General features: G+C 45.5%; 1 protein-coding gene across 1 annotated transcript; it reads left to right on the forward strand.

Annotated features, from left to right (window-relative positions):
* Positions 1-13,329: 13,329 nt before the first annotated feature.
* On the forward strand, positions 13,330-15,837 carry LOC123256808 (mitotic spindle positioning). The gene has a single exon (XM_044685369.1). The coding sequence runs from the start codon at positions 13,330-13,332 to the stop codon at positions 15,835-15,837; it is 2,508 nt and encodes an 835-aa protein (XP_044541304.1).
* Positions 15,838-16,103: the final 266 nt, after the last annotated feature.

A 16,103-nucleotide genomic window follows, 5' to 3' on the forward strand; every position in this document is an offset into this window, starting at 1 on the left:
CCCCTCACTGTATCCTCTCCTTAACTCTAGCTCACAAAGAGGGGAATAACTGCCAGGAAGGGGTATAAGAGGGATCAGGGAAGGGTCCCCCAAGTGCTGGCTCCCTCTGTAGTCTGGGAGTTAAGGCCAGTTATGGAGCACAACTCTTTCAGTTTCTCCTTCCTTGGCAATGAAGTCAGTAGAAAGGTTTTGCTGTTGAAATCTCCAGGTTACACATGCATTTTGGTTCGGAAACTAAATTCCTGTCCAGATTCTCCCGGCCACCCACAACCATCCACCCCAAGCTCAACTGAGAGCTTGAATGTCTTCCTGCAATATTGGCAGTTGGCTGTTGGCAGTTTAGAATCTTCAGAATTTTCACCAAACTCCCTCCTTCCCTGGCCCCTCCCAAACGGAATTCTCGAGTTCCACGGGGCCGGCTTCCTGTCCAGTTCAAAGATGAGTGTTTAGATATCTTTGATTTACCCCAAATTCACACTTACATGTTAAGGCTACTAGGTAGTGCAAGGAATAGAATGCTGGACTTTGAATCAGTAATCCCAGATTTCACATTCTGCTTCACTTACTGGCTCTATAATCCCTGGACAAATGACATAACCTCTGTCTCCCTTGGTTTCCTCAACTCTAAAATGGGAATAATGTTAGCATCTACCTTGAAAACTTGTGAGGATCAAGTGAGATAATACTTGTAAAACGCTTAGCACAGTGCCTGGCACTTAATAAGTGTTCCTTCCTTCCTTCCTTCCTTCCTTCCTTCCTTCCTTCCTTCCTTCCTTCCTTCCTTCCTTCCTTCCTTCCTTCCTATCAACTAAGAAAAGGCTTCCTGTTGAAGGTAGGAGCCTCAGCCAAATCTTGAAGTAAGCTAAAGATTTGAAGAAACAGAAGAGAGGAAGAAGAGACCATCAGGCCTTGGGGATAACTGGCACAAAGGCAGGGATATGGGGTGTTGTATTCTCCCCCACTATCAGTTTCTTTCTCAGGCTCAGAAATTCTCTTCTTTCTAATAGGCTGACTCATGAGTCAATTCTTCCAGGAAGTTTTTTTCTTATTACTCACATCTTGGACTCTGTCTACTCCATTGTAGATCTCCTTAGCCTCTGTAGGGTGCTTCAACCCTGAACTTGACACTGGGTGATGAGAAGCTGGGTGTGGTTTTAGAAGAGCCTGCTCAGAACCAGAGCCTCTGCTGGAATTGGGAAAAAAAAATTTTTTTTTTTAATAAAATAGCAGTCACCAGGACCCCGTACAGGTTCATTAAGAACAAGTCCTAATAAACAAACCTATTTCCTTTTCTGAAGAAGAGAAAGGGCACAAGCATTCATTTTTATTATTATTATTTTAAGCTGTTACTGTCTTAGAATTTAGTAAGTATTTATTCCAAGGCAGAAGAGCCGTAATGGCTAGGCAATTGGAGTTAAGTGACTTGTCCTGGGTCACACAGGTAGAAAGTGTCTGAGGTCAGATTTGAACCCAGGTCCTCCCATCTCTAGGCTTGGCTCTCTATTCACTGAACCCGCACAAGCATTTATTGAGCACCTTTTGTGAGCTGTGAGCTATGCTAAATGCTTTATAGATATTGTCTCATTTGGTAATCATAATGCTGATCTGACCTTGTAGGTCTGGAAAATGCAGTAGATGTAATCGAGGTGTTTGATAAACTCCCATGATAACTTTGCAATAAAAGTGGAGAGATACAGACTAGAATTTGACTTAGGTGATGGCATGGTAGCTTCAGAACTATGGAACTGGCTGGGCCCAAATGTGCTATTTAAAATTCTTTGCCAATTAATTATAGAGATGGCATCTTTATCACATTTGCAGAGATCAAAGGAGTGGTTAGTACAATTGGAAGACTTAGTCAGAATTCCAAAAAGTCTCAGCAGATTAGGATGATGGGGGCAAATCTATGCAATGGACTTGGGTTAAAAAAAAAAAACAAACAGGAAACAGCTGGGTAGCTCAGTGGATTGAGAGCCAGGCCTAGAGACAGGAGGTCCTGGATTCAAATTTGACCTCAGATACTTCCTAGTTGTGTGACCCTGGGCTAGTCACTTGACCCCCATTGCCTAGCCCTTACCACCCTTCTGCCTTGGAGTCAATACATAATATTGACTCCAAGATGGAAGGTAAGGGTTTAGAAAAAATGTTTTTTAAAACCAAACAGCTGTAGCTTTAGGTAAACTGGAGATGAAAGAGTCAGATTTCTAACCCTGACCTATTTGACAGATGAAGAAACTGACTCATACTGGGAAATTGACTTGTCTAAGGTCAGGTGGTGTGTTGGGTGTACCTGGAATAGAATCTAGGTCTTTTGGCTTCTGCCCTATCTCTCAGGATCCTCAAGTCTCCTGCTCCTGTCTGAGAGAAGGAACAAAGAAGGAGGGCAGGGACAGTTGTGTGAGAGCACCAGGGATCTCCAACTCTAGTCAGTCATCCTTGGGAGTAAACTGAGGCCCAGAGAAGGGGGTAGATTTACACATCCCAGTCCTGTCAGCTCAATTCTTATTTCCTCTTCCCTCTCTCCCAGGAAGATTGTGAGGATTAAGTGAGGCAAACAGAAAGATGGATATAAGGAAGGAGGGGAAGATTGAGGGAGAAGAGGAAAACTCAAAGAGCTGTACAGATGTGAGTTTTAGTCATTCTTTTCTCTGTGTTCCTCCTCAAGGCTTCCGTCCCCATCTGGAAAATGCAGGGGAAAGTGGGGAGCAGATTTCCACTGGTACTTACCCTCTGTTGCCACAAATTGGTTACTTGTCTCCCTTGGGAAGTGGGAGTGCAGACAGTGGAGAAGAAAGCTGTTGGAGAGTCCTAATGAGGTGTGAGGCGAATGTAGAGGAATAAAATAGAGTTTGGTGTCACCTCCCTGACTCAAGCAGGGGAATGTCCCCCAGAGGTGGAGCAAGATCTCAGGAGTGTATGAGATATTTTCCTCCACTTTGGGGTCCTAGCCCAAGATCCAGCATTTGAGGGCGAAAGGCACCGAACTGAGACTCTCATGAGACCTGTGTTCTAGTCCTGGCTTTGTCATAAATTTTCTGTATGCCCTTGGGCAGATGATTTCTCTTTCTTGGTCCTATCTCAACTTGCTCCAGTAGTTTATGGATTTAGGGAGTTTTTATCAAGATTCAGACAAACCAGTAATGCTTAAAGTATGAGGTATATTTTACCTCTCCCTAGGTGGCCCTGGGGGATAGAGTACTAGGCCTGGAGTCAGGAATCATCTTTGTGAGTTCAAATCTGGCCTCAGACACTTCCTAACTGTGTGATCTTGGGCAGGTCATTGAATCCTGTTTGCCTCAGTTTCCTTATCTGCCAAATGAGCTGGAGAAGGAAATGGCAAACCACTCCAATATCTTTGCCAAGAAAACCCCAAAAGGGGTCATGAAGAGTCAAGCACATCTGAAATGACTTGGACCACAACAGGGAAGGCTTAAGACCTAATTTGAGCCATGCCACAGTGGGAGCAGGGGCGGTTAGGGATTCAACCAAGGATACATCCCTGGCGGTTGCTGGAACCTCATAAAGGAGGAAAAAGGGGAGAAGGGATCGGCAATGACCTTCCAAGCGATCAAACTTGTATTTGGTAGACATTTTCTAAAGGAGAAAATGCATTTAAAGCACTTTGCCACTATGTAAATGCTAGCTGGTATTCTAAATTTGATGTGAAGAATATCTGCATCCTTAGGTACTTCCATATCTAGGTAAATCTGGCCTCAGACCCTTCCTAACTGTGTGATCTTGGGCAAGTCACTAAACTCCCACTGCCTACCCCTTACTGCTTTTCTGCCTTGGAAATAATACTTAGTATTGATTTGAAGACAGAAGGTAAAGTTTCTGGTTTTTTTTTTTTTATGAGATTAGGACTAGAGATTTTTATTTACAAGTCATAGCCCTCAAACTGGAAGGGACCACTTCATCCTGTTTTCTCCAGCCAGCAGATCGCCCCGTCTACCATCCCTGCTCTCTCACTAATCTTCAGTTTCTCTCTTTCTGTTGCAAAATCTCAATGTCGAAAGCACTCTCAACTATAACATTTGACAAAAAGTTTTGTACTTCTCACGTAGCTTGTTGCCCCGTAAAGGGTTAACAGCACAATTTAAAAAAAATAATAAATCAAGAAGTATTTGTAGGAAAATACACAACAAGGAAATCTTTTGACAACTTCCTAATGGATTGGCCAGCCCACTCGCCACACAGAGCATCTTTTTGCTAAACCTTGCAGGCTGCCCCCTCTTCCTCTCCCCTCTCCGCTGAAAACCTTGCCTCATATTTCACCGTGCGTTTGCTCAGAGCTCCGGAGGGGTTGGGGGGGCCTTCTCCCGCCATCTTCTTCAGGCCTGTCTCTCCTGGAAAGCTGGTCCTTTTTCTTGCCAAGGCAACCCCCTCAAAATGCATCAGTGATCGCATTCCATCCCATCTTCTCCAGCAGATTACTCAGGAACCCGGAGTCAGGAAGACCCAGGCTCAACTTTGGCCTTAGATGCTAGTTGTGTGGCTCTGGGCAAGTCGATAAACCTCTCTCTCCCTCAGTTTCTTCCCCTGTAAATGGGGATAATAATAGCAACTGCCTGCCAGTGTTGTGAGGATCAAATGAGATATTTGTAAAGCACGCAAGGTAGTTTCTGGCACGTAGTAAATCCTATAGAAATGCTTATTCCCTGCAATTTGTCTGTGTCTTTCCAATCTCCCCAAACCCTCCCTTGTTCCAGATATCCCTGGTAGCTGTTGTCCAGGATCCCTTCCTCCCCTTGGTGTCCCAACACGTTGAAAAGGCTATTTACACTAGTTCCTTTTGTCTCCCTCTCTTAATTCTACTCAGTCTGGCTTTGGAACTCATCCTTTGACTCAGACTGCTCTCTCCAGGTTATTAATGATCTCTTTCTAATGGCCTTTTTTCAGTCCTCTCCCTTCTTGACCTCTCTGCAGACTTGGGCACTGTTGATCATTCTCTTCTCTCTAAGTTTTCCTGACACTGCTCTCTCCTGGTTCTCCTCCTCTCTCTGCCCACTGCTTCTCATTCTCCTCTCCTGGATCTTCGTCCAGCTCATGTCTACTAGCCATTTCCCAAGGGCAGAGAATTGGACTCTCTTCTCTTCTCCCTCTATACTATTTTGCTTGGTGATCTCATTCATCAGCCCTCATGGATTCAATTATTATCTCTATGTGGATGATTCTCAGATCAATTTAATCAGCTCTAAGTTCTCTTCTCAGGGCAGCGAGGTGGCAGAGTAGATAGAGTGCCAGGCTTAAGTCAGGAAGACCTAAGTACAAATCCAGGTTCAGAAACTTACTAGCTGTATGACCCTGGGCAAGTCATTTAACCCTGATTGACTCAATTTCCTCATTTATAAAATAAAAATAATAGTAGTAGCTAATTCCCAGAGTTGTTGTGAGGCTCAAATGAGGTAATAGAGACAGGAGGTCCTAGGTTCAAATCTGGCCTCAGACACTTCTTAGCTGTGCGGTCTTGGGCAAGTCACTTAACCTCCATTGCCTAGCCCTTACCACTCTTCTGCCTTGGGACCAATACATAGTAGTGATACTAAGATGGAAGGTGAGGGTTTAAAATAAAAGAAAATAAAGGCTTAGTTCTTTCCTTCCTGATACAGACACTCATCGCCTATTATATTCAGGTTTCTCAACTCTACAGTGAGGAAGTTTGGCTGCTGGCTGGGCTCTTCCCACTCCAGTCCAATTTCCACTGAGCTATCAAAGGGACCTCCCTCAAGTGCAGGGCTGACCTGGTCACCCCCTCTAGTACTCATCAAGCTCCAGTAGCTTCCTATTACCTCCAGGATCAAATACAAAATCCTCTGTTTGGCTTTTAAAGTCCTTTATAACCTGGCCTCTTCTCACCTTTCTAATCTGTCTATATTTTACTCAGCTCCGTGTACTGTATGATCCAGTGAAAGTGGCCTCCTTGCTGTTCCATGAACAAGATCCTCCATCTCCTGACTGCATGAATTTTCACTGGCTCTCCCCTATTCCTAGAATACCTTCTTTCCTCATCTTTGCATCCTGATTTCCCTAGATTACTTTCTCTCTTTCTTTTTTTAAAACTCCTACCTTCTGTCTTAGAATCCATTCTAGCTGTTCCAAGGCAGAAGAATTGTAAAAAGAATTGCGAGTCTGGGTTAAGTGACTCGCTCAGGGTCACACAGCTAGCAAGTGTCTGAGGCTAGATTTGAACACCAGGAACTCCCATCTCCAAGCCTGGCTGTCTATCCACTGAGCCACGCAGCTGCCCCATTTCCCTAGATTTCAGATCTCAATTAAAATCTTACCTTCTCCAAGAAGCCTTTTGTAGTCTTCTTTTTTTTTTTTAAACCTTTACCTTCTGTCTTAGAGTCAATACTAAGTATTGGTTCCAAGGCAGAACAGTGGCAAGGGCCAGGCAATTGGAAATTGTGACTATATGTTTTGAGTGATAATAAATGTATAGCCCAGTGGAATTGCTTATCACCTCCGGGAGTGGGAAGGGAAGAGGGGAGGGAGACAACATGAATCATGCAACTTTGAAAAACTTCTGTGTAAATTTATTATCAGAATAAAATAAAGATAAAATTAAAAAATAAAAAAAGAAAGAAATTGTGACTTGCCCAGGGTCACACAGCTAGGAAGTATCTGAAGTCAGAGTTGAACCCAGGAACTCCTGTCTTTAGGCCTGGCTCTCAAGCCACTGAACCACCTAGCTGTCCACATAGTCTTCCTTAATGTTAGTGCCTTCTCTTTGGGATTACCTCCAGTTCACCCTCTATAAATCTTGTTTGTACATAAATGCTTATTGACTTGACTTCAGAGTGAGCGAAAAAGTTTTATTATTATATATTGTTACATAATATAATAATGTACATAATATATGTTATATATTATATGTTATAGAATATATTATATATTATATTATAATCTAATATATTATAAAAGAATATATTATGTAATGTGATAATTATCATGTAATATATTCTTTTATAATATATAATATACATTAGATATTCATATATAATATAATCCAGTACATGATTATTAAATGCCAGGCACAGCACTGTGCTCAGTGCTAGGAATACAAATACCAAAGCAAAGGCAGCCCCTGCCCTCAAGGAGTTTCTAAAAGTAGGAGACAAAACATACAGGGAAGTAGTGGCCAACGAGGGGCACTTTGGTCAGAGTTAGTGGGATGATAAGAGGGATACTGAGGGAAGAGATTAGACTGACCCATCCCTTCCAGGAATAATGGCAGAGATGATCTGATCATGGGCCCAGAGCTAGAGAACCCTTGAGGCTTCACCATACTGACTGCCAAAGGAGTATAATATGCAAAAAAAAAAAAAAAATAGTGAGAACCCTTATCCTAGAGGAAAGAGGGAGCCATTGGAACTTCTTGAGCAGGGGAGTGCAAAATGATGAGGATTGATTAAAAATAAGTTGAATATGGGACAGCTGAGTGGCTCAGTGGATAGACGACCAGGTCTGGAGATGGGAAGTTCCAGATACTTCCTAGCTGTGTGACTCTGGGTAAGTCACTTAGTCCCAATTGCCCATCCCATCTTCTACCTCCAATACTTTAGTGTCAGTTCTAAGACAGAAGGTAAGAGTTTAAAAAAAAAAAAGTTGAATGACTAGAAAGAGGGAAAGTTATGGAGGGCTTTTATTTATTTATTTATTCGTTTATTCATTCACTTATTTATTTATTTGTTTGTTTGTTTGTTTATTCGTTTTTATTTAATTGATTAAATAAGAGAATTTTCCCATGCTTCCACGATTCATGTTCTTTCCTTCCTCTCCTCCCACTCCTCCCTCCCATAGCCAACGAGCAATTCCACTGGGTTTTACGTGTGTCATTGATCAAGACATGGAGGGATTTTAGGGGAAGGTAGGAACAGATCCTTGTGGAGGAAGGGGCCCACACATTGAGAGTTTGGCAAGACACTGGCCAGCCAGTGAAGGTGGTAGAGGTGAGGCAACTGTAGTGGAACCAGGAGAGTGGGATGACTTTAGAAGTTTAAAAAGGAGAAAGTATCTAGGCAGCTGAGTTGGGTTTTTGAGAGGTCAGGAAGGGTGAAGATTTAAAAAAGGACATTGAGATCTACTGTGACAGACTTCGTTATTCACAGCAACACGATAATACAGGACGATTCTGAAGGACTTATGATGAAAGATGCTCTCTACCTCCAAAGAAAGAGCTGATAGACTCTGAATCTAGAGCAAAACATACCATTTTTCACTATATTTTTTCATGCGTTTTTTCCCCTTAAATTTGTGTTTTCTTCCACAACATGACTAATATGGAAATATGGTTTGCATGGAAAAATAAGGGGTGCTTTGAAATGGATAGTTGTTTTTCAAGCACTCCAATAATGGAGGCAAAATTGGTCAAGAACACAGATATCGAGGAAATGGAGGCAATTTCTTCTTTGAGAAGTAAAGTAATGAGTAGGAAGAAAAAGATGAGATAATAGCCGAGGGGTCGAGAGGGACCAAAGGAAGGGTTGGAAATCCATGCCGGGGGGACAGCTGGTTGGCATAGTGGATAGAGCACCAGGTCTGGAGACAGATAGACAGAACTGGGTTCAAATCCGGTCTCAGATGCTTTAGCTATGTGACCCTGGGCAAATCACTTAACCCCATTTGCCCAGGCTTTGCATTTCTTTCTTAGAGTTGTTACTTAGGACAGAAAATAAAGGTTTATAAAAAAGAAAAGTTAAAGAAAAAAAGAAATCTATGCTGGATTTTTATTTTGGTTTTGATTTTAGAGTATAGAGAATCTGAGCATGTTTGTATCATAGGTACAGAGCTAGAAGGGACCTCAGAGGCCAATCTTCATTTTACAGATAAGAAAACAGGCCTAGAAAGGTTAAATGAATAGCCCAAGTCTATACAGCTAGGAGGGATTTGAACCCCAGGCCTCTGACTCCAAATCCAACACTCTTTCCATTCTATTCTACTTCCAAAAAGAAAATGCAAGATAAGTGAGGAAAGAGATAACAGTTGGAATGAGGTGCTGGTAGATGATATCCAGGATGAGATCAATAGGATAGCGCTCTAAAATTAATTTTATTTTTTTCCTTTAATATTTTTTTCAATTAAACATAGAAACAACATTTAACAATTGTTTTCTGACATTTTGTGATTCAGATTTTTTTCTCCCCACCCATGGGGCAGTAAGTAGTCCAATATAGGTTGTTGTATCAGTGCTTTCATGCCATAATATATTTCAGTATTGCTCTTGCCATGAGAGAAGACACATGCCAAACATACAATAAAAAATTCACAAAGGGAATAAAATGGATGATGGCCTGTTTTGATCTACAGTCAGACTCCCCCAGTTCCTTCTTTGGCTGTGGAGAGCATTTTTCATCATAAGTCCCTTGTGGCCATCTCCAAGTTTAATTTCAAGGAGTAGTAGGAACATCTATTCTGGGTCTTGGAAGAGGAGGATGAAAGGTTTGAGAAACTAGGGAGAGTTACCAAGGAACTTTCCCATTGGATGGTCTCAGCCTTGGACGAAGAATCTGGGTCAACAGGCAGGTTTGGAGATAAGGAGAAAGATAATAAGGTTTGGAACCACTATGAGCAAGTAGGACAGTGTCTGGAACACAGCAAACTCTTAACTCCCATAGATCATCACCCAAACCCCATTCCACCCCTCTACCACCTGATTCCTCATTCCCAACTTCCTCAACCCTCCCAACCCAAAGTTTCATCCTCATCCCACACAGCCTTTCCACTCTGGAATTGTTCCTTAGACAACAGACACTGAATCTTCTCCTCTTTTATTCCTTCCCTCTACTAGCTCTTTAACGCTTGGCTTCCCCTATTGACATAGCTTCTGACCATAATTGACTTTTTACCTCTCCCTCTGTTTTCCCTTACAAAATACTACTTTTCATCTGTATCATGACCTCCAATCCCTAAACCCCTCAATTCTCTCCTAGGCTCTATAGCTCCCTTGCCCTATATTTTCTTCTTTTTTCCCTGTATTGTGATCCTTTGGTGATTCAGTGAAACTCTACAATATCCTCTTCTCTCTAATCTCTGCCCACCTCATCATATCACCTATCATGCTCAGTTGAGCCTTAACTTTGAACCACGCCCATTTGTCACCTTTGTGCCTACACATGGGCTGCTAAACAAAGATGGAGATAATCGTAGAACCATTTTGACTGGGTCCACTACAAATTTAAGTGACATAACTTCAATTGAGCCCTCCTTGCTGCCAAGCAAACCTATTGTACCTCCCTTATCAACTCACTTTCCCACTCTACACAGTGGCTCTTCCAAACCTTCTCACACCCTTCTCAAACCTCCCATGGCTTGCTCTCTCAGCTGAGAACCTAGTTTTACAGAAAAAATTGAGAACATTCGCTGTAAACTTCCTCTTCTCTCTTCCTCACCTTCTGTTGCTCTCTTCTTTTCCATCCTCTCACACACGAAGTGGTTGCACCCCTTACCAAGACTAACCGCACTATTTGTTCAAACGATCCCATTCCATCACTTCTCCTCCAAAAGACTGCCATTTCTGTCATCCTTAGTCTTTCACTTATTTTGAATATTTCCCTGTCTACTGGATCATTTCCTACTGCTTGAAAACATGTCCTTGTCTCCCCCATCCTGAAAAAAAACCCTCATCCAATCCTTCCATCCCTGCTAACTATATTATCCTATATCTCTTCCGCCCTTTGTGGATAAACTCCTTGAAAAGGCTGTCTACAATGGGTGCCTCCACTTCTCTTTTTACCCCTTACAATTTGCCTTCTGACCTCATCATTCCACCAAAACTACCCTCTCCAAAGTTGCTAATAATCTCTTAGTTGCCAAATCTTTATTCTCCTTGAGCTCTCTTCTGCCTTTGACACTACTGATCACTTTCTCCTCCTTGATACTCTCTTCTCTGGGTTTTCTGAATACCCCTCTCCCCTGGTTCATATCCTACCTTGACCTATTCTCATCTCCTTTTCTGAAACTTCCTCCTGTAATCATAGGTGTCCCTTGGGGTTCTGGCCTGAACCTCCTTCTTTCCTCCTTCTATAGGACTTCACTTGGTGACCTCATCAGTTCCCAAAGATTCAATTACCTTCTCTATGTTGATGATTCTCAAATCTACCTACTTGGCGGTGCTAATACCATCGTCCTCTCAGGGTTGTTGTGAAGAGCGATAACATGTATAAAGTGCTTGCAAGCACTGAAGTGCCACAGAAATACCAGCTATTGTTGTCATCATCTTGCAATGAGAAAAGGAGGGGAAAAATGTAGAACAGAAGTACCTTTTTGGAGACAGAATTGCAGACAAGCACGAGTGTGGGCCCAGTCATGAATCAGGAGGAGGTCAGATGAAAATGATTTTGTGTTCTCCCCAGCAGCTTCAAAATGAGAGTAGAGAACTTGGATTGTGGCTTCCAGAGGTGTAAAGATTTGAAGGAAATGGGGGTGGAGAAAGGAAGTCACTAGAGTGGAAGGAGATTAAAATGCCAGAGGGGTCAACAATAGGAATACTGATATCCCTGAGGATAGGCGTCATGGGGTGGAATAGAGGGGATGAACGGGGTGTTCAACTCTGAGAAAGTTTGAGAATGAACTCAAAGTGTATACTTGGTACTATAAATACACAAAGTACTATAACAACAAAGCTTAATTCATTAAGCTGTACCTGGTATTGTGCTGGTTGGTTGCCAGATAGACAAATGCAAAACCCAAACCATCTTTGTCCTCTTGTTCAATCAGGAAAAACAAGATGAACACAGATACATACAAACAAAATATATGCAAAGTGATATTTTGGAGAGAGACAGAGGCCACTGGCAATTGGAAGGATCAAAGTAGGCCTCTTGGAGGCAGTGACACAAGCTAAATCTTGAAGGGAGTGAGATTCTAGGAGCTGGAGGTGAGAAGGAAAAGCAATTGGGGCATGGGGGACAACTGGGAAAAGGCCCAAAGGTAGAGGATGGGAGAGGGAATGTATATACGGTGAACATTTGGGCGAACCCTAGAGCTACTGAATAAATGAAAGAAAAAGCATTATGGAGCAGCTAAGTGGCTCAGTGGATTGAGAGCAAGGCCTAGAGATAGGAGATCCTGGATTCAAATCTGAATTCAGACGCTTTCTAGCTATTTGATCTAGGGAGAGTCATTTAACCCCTTTTACCTAACCCTTTCCTCTCTTCTGCTTTGGAACCAATATATTTTATTCTGAGGCAGAAAGTAAGGGTTTAAAAAAATTAATGGATCTAAAAGTGGAAAGGGCATTGAGGAATATGGTAGGCAAATGCCAGGGTTGAAGGAACAATAAAAAGTCTGCCCGTCCTCCTGGGGTTCTGAGTCAGGCCTAGGTGTGGCTACCATTTGAGAAAGTGGCAAGGGGTGTGTGGTCCTCGGAATGGAACCAGGAAAGTTTGTGTTAAAAGCAAGGAGAGAGAAGGAATGTAGGGTGAAAAGTTTGAGGATGTAGAAGTGTTTATGAGTGATAGAGCAGAGGTTCCAAAGAGTGTACTAAAATAGCATAAATGATGCATGAGCCAGGTTAGAGTCAGAATAGGGAGGAGAAGGGCTCATTCAAAAAAGGGTGAGGAAACATGATATATGTGGGGGTGGGGAAATGACCTATACACCTTGGCAGTGAGATTTGATGATCTGGACGAGGTGGTAAAGACCTGATGGGCTCTAAGAGCCCTCCCAGCCTTGATACCCTGTGTTCTAAGAGCCCCCCTAGCTCTTAGAATACATCCTGTATTCTGGGGCACCCTCCACCCCCAGCCCTGACAATGTGTGGTTTAAGGTCCTTCCCTGCTCTGACATCCTGTGTTCAAAAGGCCCTCTTAGCTCTGATATCCTGTATTCTGGGGCACCCCCACCCCTAGCCTTGATAGCCTGTGTTCTAAGGGTCCTCCTAGCTCTGACATTGAGTTCTTAGGGCTCTCCTAGCTCTGATATCCTGTATTCTGGGGCACCCCCCACCCCTAGCCTTGATAGTCTGTATTCTAAGGATCCTCCTAGCTCTGACATCCTGTGTTCTAAGGGTCCTCCCAGCTCTAGGTCCTAGGATATTCTTAAGTCTAGTATAAAATGCAAACTCATCTGTGTTCTCAAGGCCTTGGCAACTCTGACATTTCATGATTCTGTGGATGGGGTGGGTGTTTTCAAAAGGCACAAATGACCCCCTGTGTTATGCTTCCACAAACATGTCCTCTTCCTCTGGTCCCTCAGAGAGCTCAGAGCTGCTCATCCCTCCTAGACAGAGATAGTCCGTGGACCGCCCCAGAAGTCAGAGAAAACACCAGCCTCGAAAAGGGTCCAGGGCCTTGGGAGGAGCCAACAGACACAGAAGCTCCTGACGAGATGGACCGAGTGACCAGGCAGCCCATCTTTAGCATTCCCCGCTCACCCAAAGTCAGTGGCCTGCCAAGCGACCTGGAAAACCACTACACCTTTGACATCATTCAAGTGGAGTCAGAATCCCCAGGCTGGGATACAGATATTGATGGAGTGAATTCCGATGGCCCGAGCTTCAGGTTTAGGCCAGAGGAGACTCCGGGCCTGAGGATGGTGACGGTCACTCGGGAAATAGTCTCCGTGCCCCTGGTCCAAGAGACGAAGCACGTCCTGACTAAAAACTCCAGGACCGAACCGTGGACCCCTCCCCAGGAGCGAGAGGCCCAGTTGGAGGTGCTGAGGACCGGACCTACCTACAGCCTCCGAGCTTACCCCGAGGAGCACCACCCTGGGAAGTTGTACTCTGAGGAAGAAGAAGAGGAGGAGCAGCAACTGTACCGCCTGGGGCCTGGCGAAAACGTCTTTCTAAAGAGGAAGAAGGATCTAGAACGGGAGCGAGAGGCGATCATCCGGGGCCAGGCGGTGAGGAGGAACACCACGGTGGCCACTCGCTGGAGCTCCCAAGAGGAGCTGGATAAGATCAGCTCTGGCCAGGGCCAGAGTGCAGCCTCTGACCCTGAGAATGCCATAGATACCGACCAGATTAACTTCCTAGCTGCCCGGCAACAGTTCATGAACTTGGAGAAGTTGTCCTTGAATGACCAGCCTGCTCCGAAATCCTTGGGAAGGGCCACGAGGGCATCACCTGAAGCAGGCAGGGCCGGTGTGGGCCAAAGCACCAGATACTCCGGGTCCGGTAAAGCCGGACTGACCAACGGTTATACTGTCTCCTTCAAGGCCCAGGGGAAGGACAACGCTGAAGGAGCCGGGGCTGGTCTGGGTAATTCGGGCCCAGCCTCCCTTAGCCGCTCCATGGTCCAATTATCCTCACCACCTGTTGAGGATGCTTCAGCCCTGGGCTCTGGGGAGGGGCTGCCAGAATTGGTTCCCCCTCACGAGGAGCCAAAGGAGACGCCCATCGAGAAGGAGATCCGCCGGGCTCAGGAGCGAGAGGCCGATCTTCGGCAGCAGCGGGGGCTGCAGCGGTCAGGCAGCCGGGATGAGCTGGTGGAGATCCCAGCCAGGCTGGTGTTGTCCAAGGTGAACCTGATCTTGACTCCCACCCCCAAGAAAGGGAAAGATAAGGGGCGGCCGTCATCCTTATACATTCAGAGAGAAATAGCCCTGGACACAAAGCGTGAAGAGGACCACCGCCGGCAAGCTGCGCTTCCCAAGCCCATCAGTGCTACAAACAGGGCCTCCGGGCCCAGCCATCTGGCCAAAGGCTCGGCGCCCCCAAAGGGAGCCCCCACGATGAGGCGGACGCAGAGCTCTGACTCTATCCTGAGTCTGACTTCTGACACCCACCCGGTGGAGGCCACCCTAGAAGGAAAGAAGATCAGCCGTATTCCCTTGGATGCCTACCAGCCTTACCTGACCCCAAATAGCACCAAGATGGAGTTCTCCAATTCTTCCAGCAAAGTGGATTCTTCCCTGGACTATGGGCGCCCCACCAAGGGCTCCAGAGAGGAGAAAGGTGTAGATGTATTTCCATCCTCCTCACAAAGGGCAGCCTGGGGGGGACAGATCACGGAGCAGCCCAGGAAGTCACAAACCACTACCATTCAAAGGCAGGAGCTACAGAGGCCCTCATTCCAAGAGTCTACCCCAAAGGCCTGGGAAACTCAGGGACGTGAGGCCCTGGGCACCAGGTGGGAGGAAAACGTGGCTAGTCCTCTTCCTTCCTTGCAAAAGGCATCCTGGAGTGGGGAGCAGATCAGAGAGCAGCCCAGGAAGTCCCAAGCTTCTCCCACTAAAAGGCAGGAGCTACAGAGGCCCTCGTTCCAAGAGTCCACCCAAAAGGCCTGGGAAACTCAGGGACGTGAGGCCCTGGGCACCAGGTGGGAGGAAAATGTGGCTAGTCCTCCTCCTTCCTTGCAAAAGGCATCCTGGGGTGGGGAGCAGATCAGAGAGCAGCCCAGGAAGTCCCAAGCTTCTCCCACTAAAAGGCAGGAGCCTTGGGGGTCCCCATCCCAAAAGTCTACCCAAAAGGCCTGGGATGCTCAGGAGCGGGCTGCTGGGGATGCTAGCCAGGGCGTGATACGACGGGACTACTTCTATCTACGGCCCCTAAAGATCAAGTTCACCTTCTCGCCTGAGCCCAACAAGGCTAGTGTTCCCCGGCAGGAGCGCGTCTGGGAGCCCAAGGGCCATGTTGAGCAGGTGGCCACCCCCCCTAAGCCTTCCAGGTCTCAGTCCTCTAGCCTGCTGGAGATGGAAATCCAGAGTGTCCTGCAGCGGGAAAGGGAGCTGGAGGAAGAGCGGAGAAACGCCTTGTTCCCAGAAGTGTTCTCCCCTTCTGCCGAGGAGGACCAGCCCTTTGAATGGGGAACTCCAGACTCCAGGCGTTCATCCACAGCTTCAGGTAAGGGCCTTGTCCCTAGGACAGCCTTAGGTAGCATCCCCCAGGCTTGAACCTTCCCCTTTCCTTCCTGCCTTGGTTCCCATCCCAGGAACTCCCTGCCTTTCAGGCTCCTGGCTTCTTGCTGCCTATTGCATATTCTCTTTTCTGAGTGCTGTGCTTTCCAAACCCACTTTTCATTGTTTCCAACTTCCTGAACCAGGACCTTTTTCCTTGTTCTCAGGCTTGGAAAGGGAGATGACTGGGCTCAGTGTGTGTGTGCATGTGTGTGTGTGAGCATGCCCATGGAAATGTGTGTGGGAGGAGGCAGTTAAAAAAG

The sequence above is a fragment of the Gracilinanus agilis genome, chromosome 1, assembly GCF_016433145.1.
Source record: "Gracilinanus agilis isolate LMUSP501 chromosome 1, AgileGrace, whole genome shotgun sequence".
Lineage (NCBI taxonomy): Eukaryota > Metazoa > Chordata > Mammalia > Didelphimorphia > Didelphidae > Gracilinanus > Gracilinanus agilis.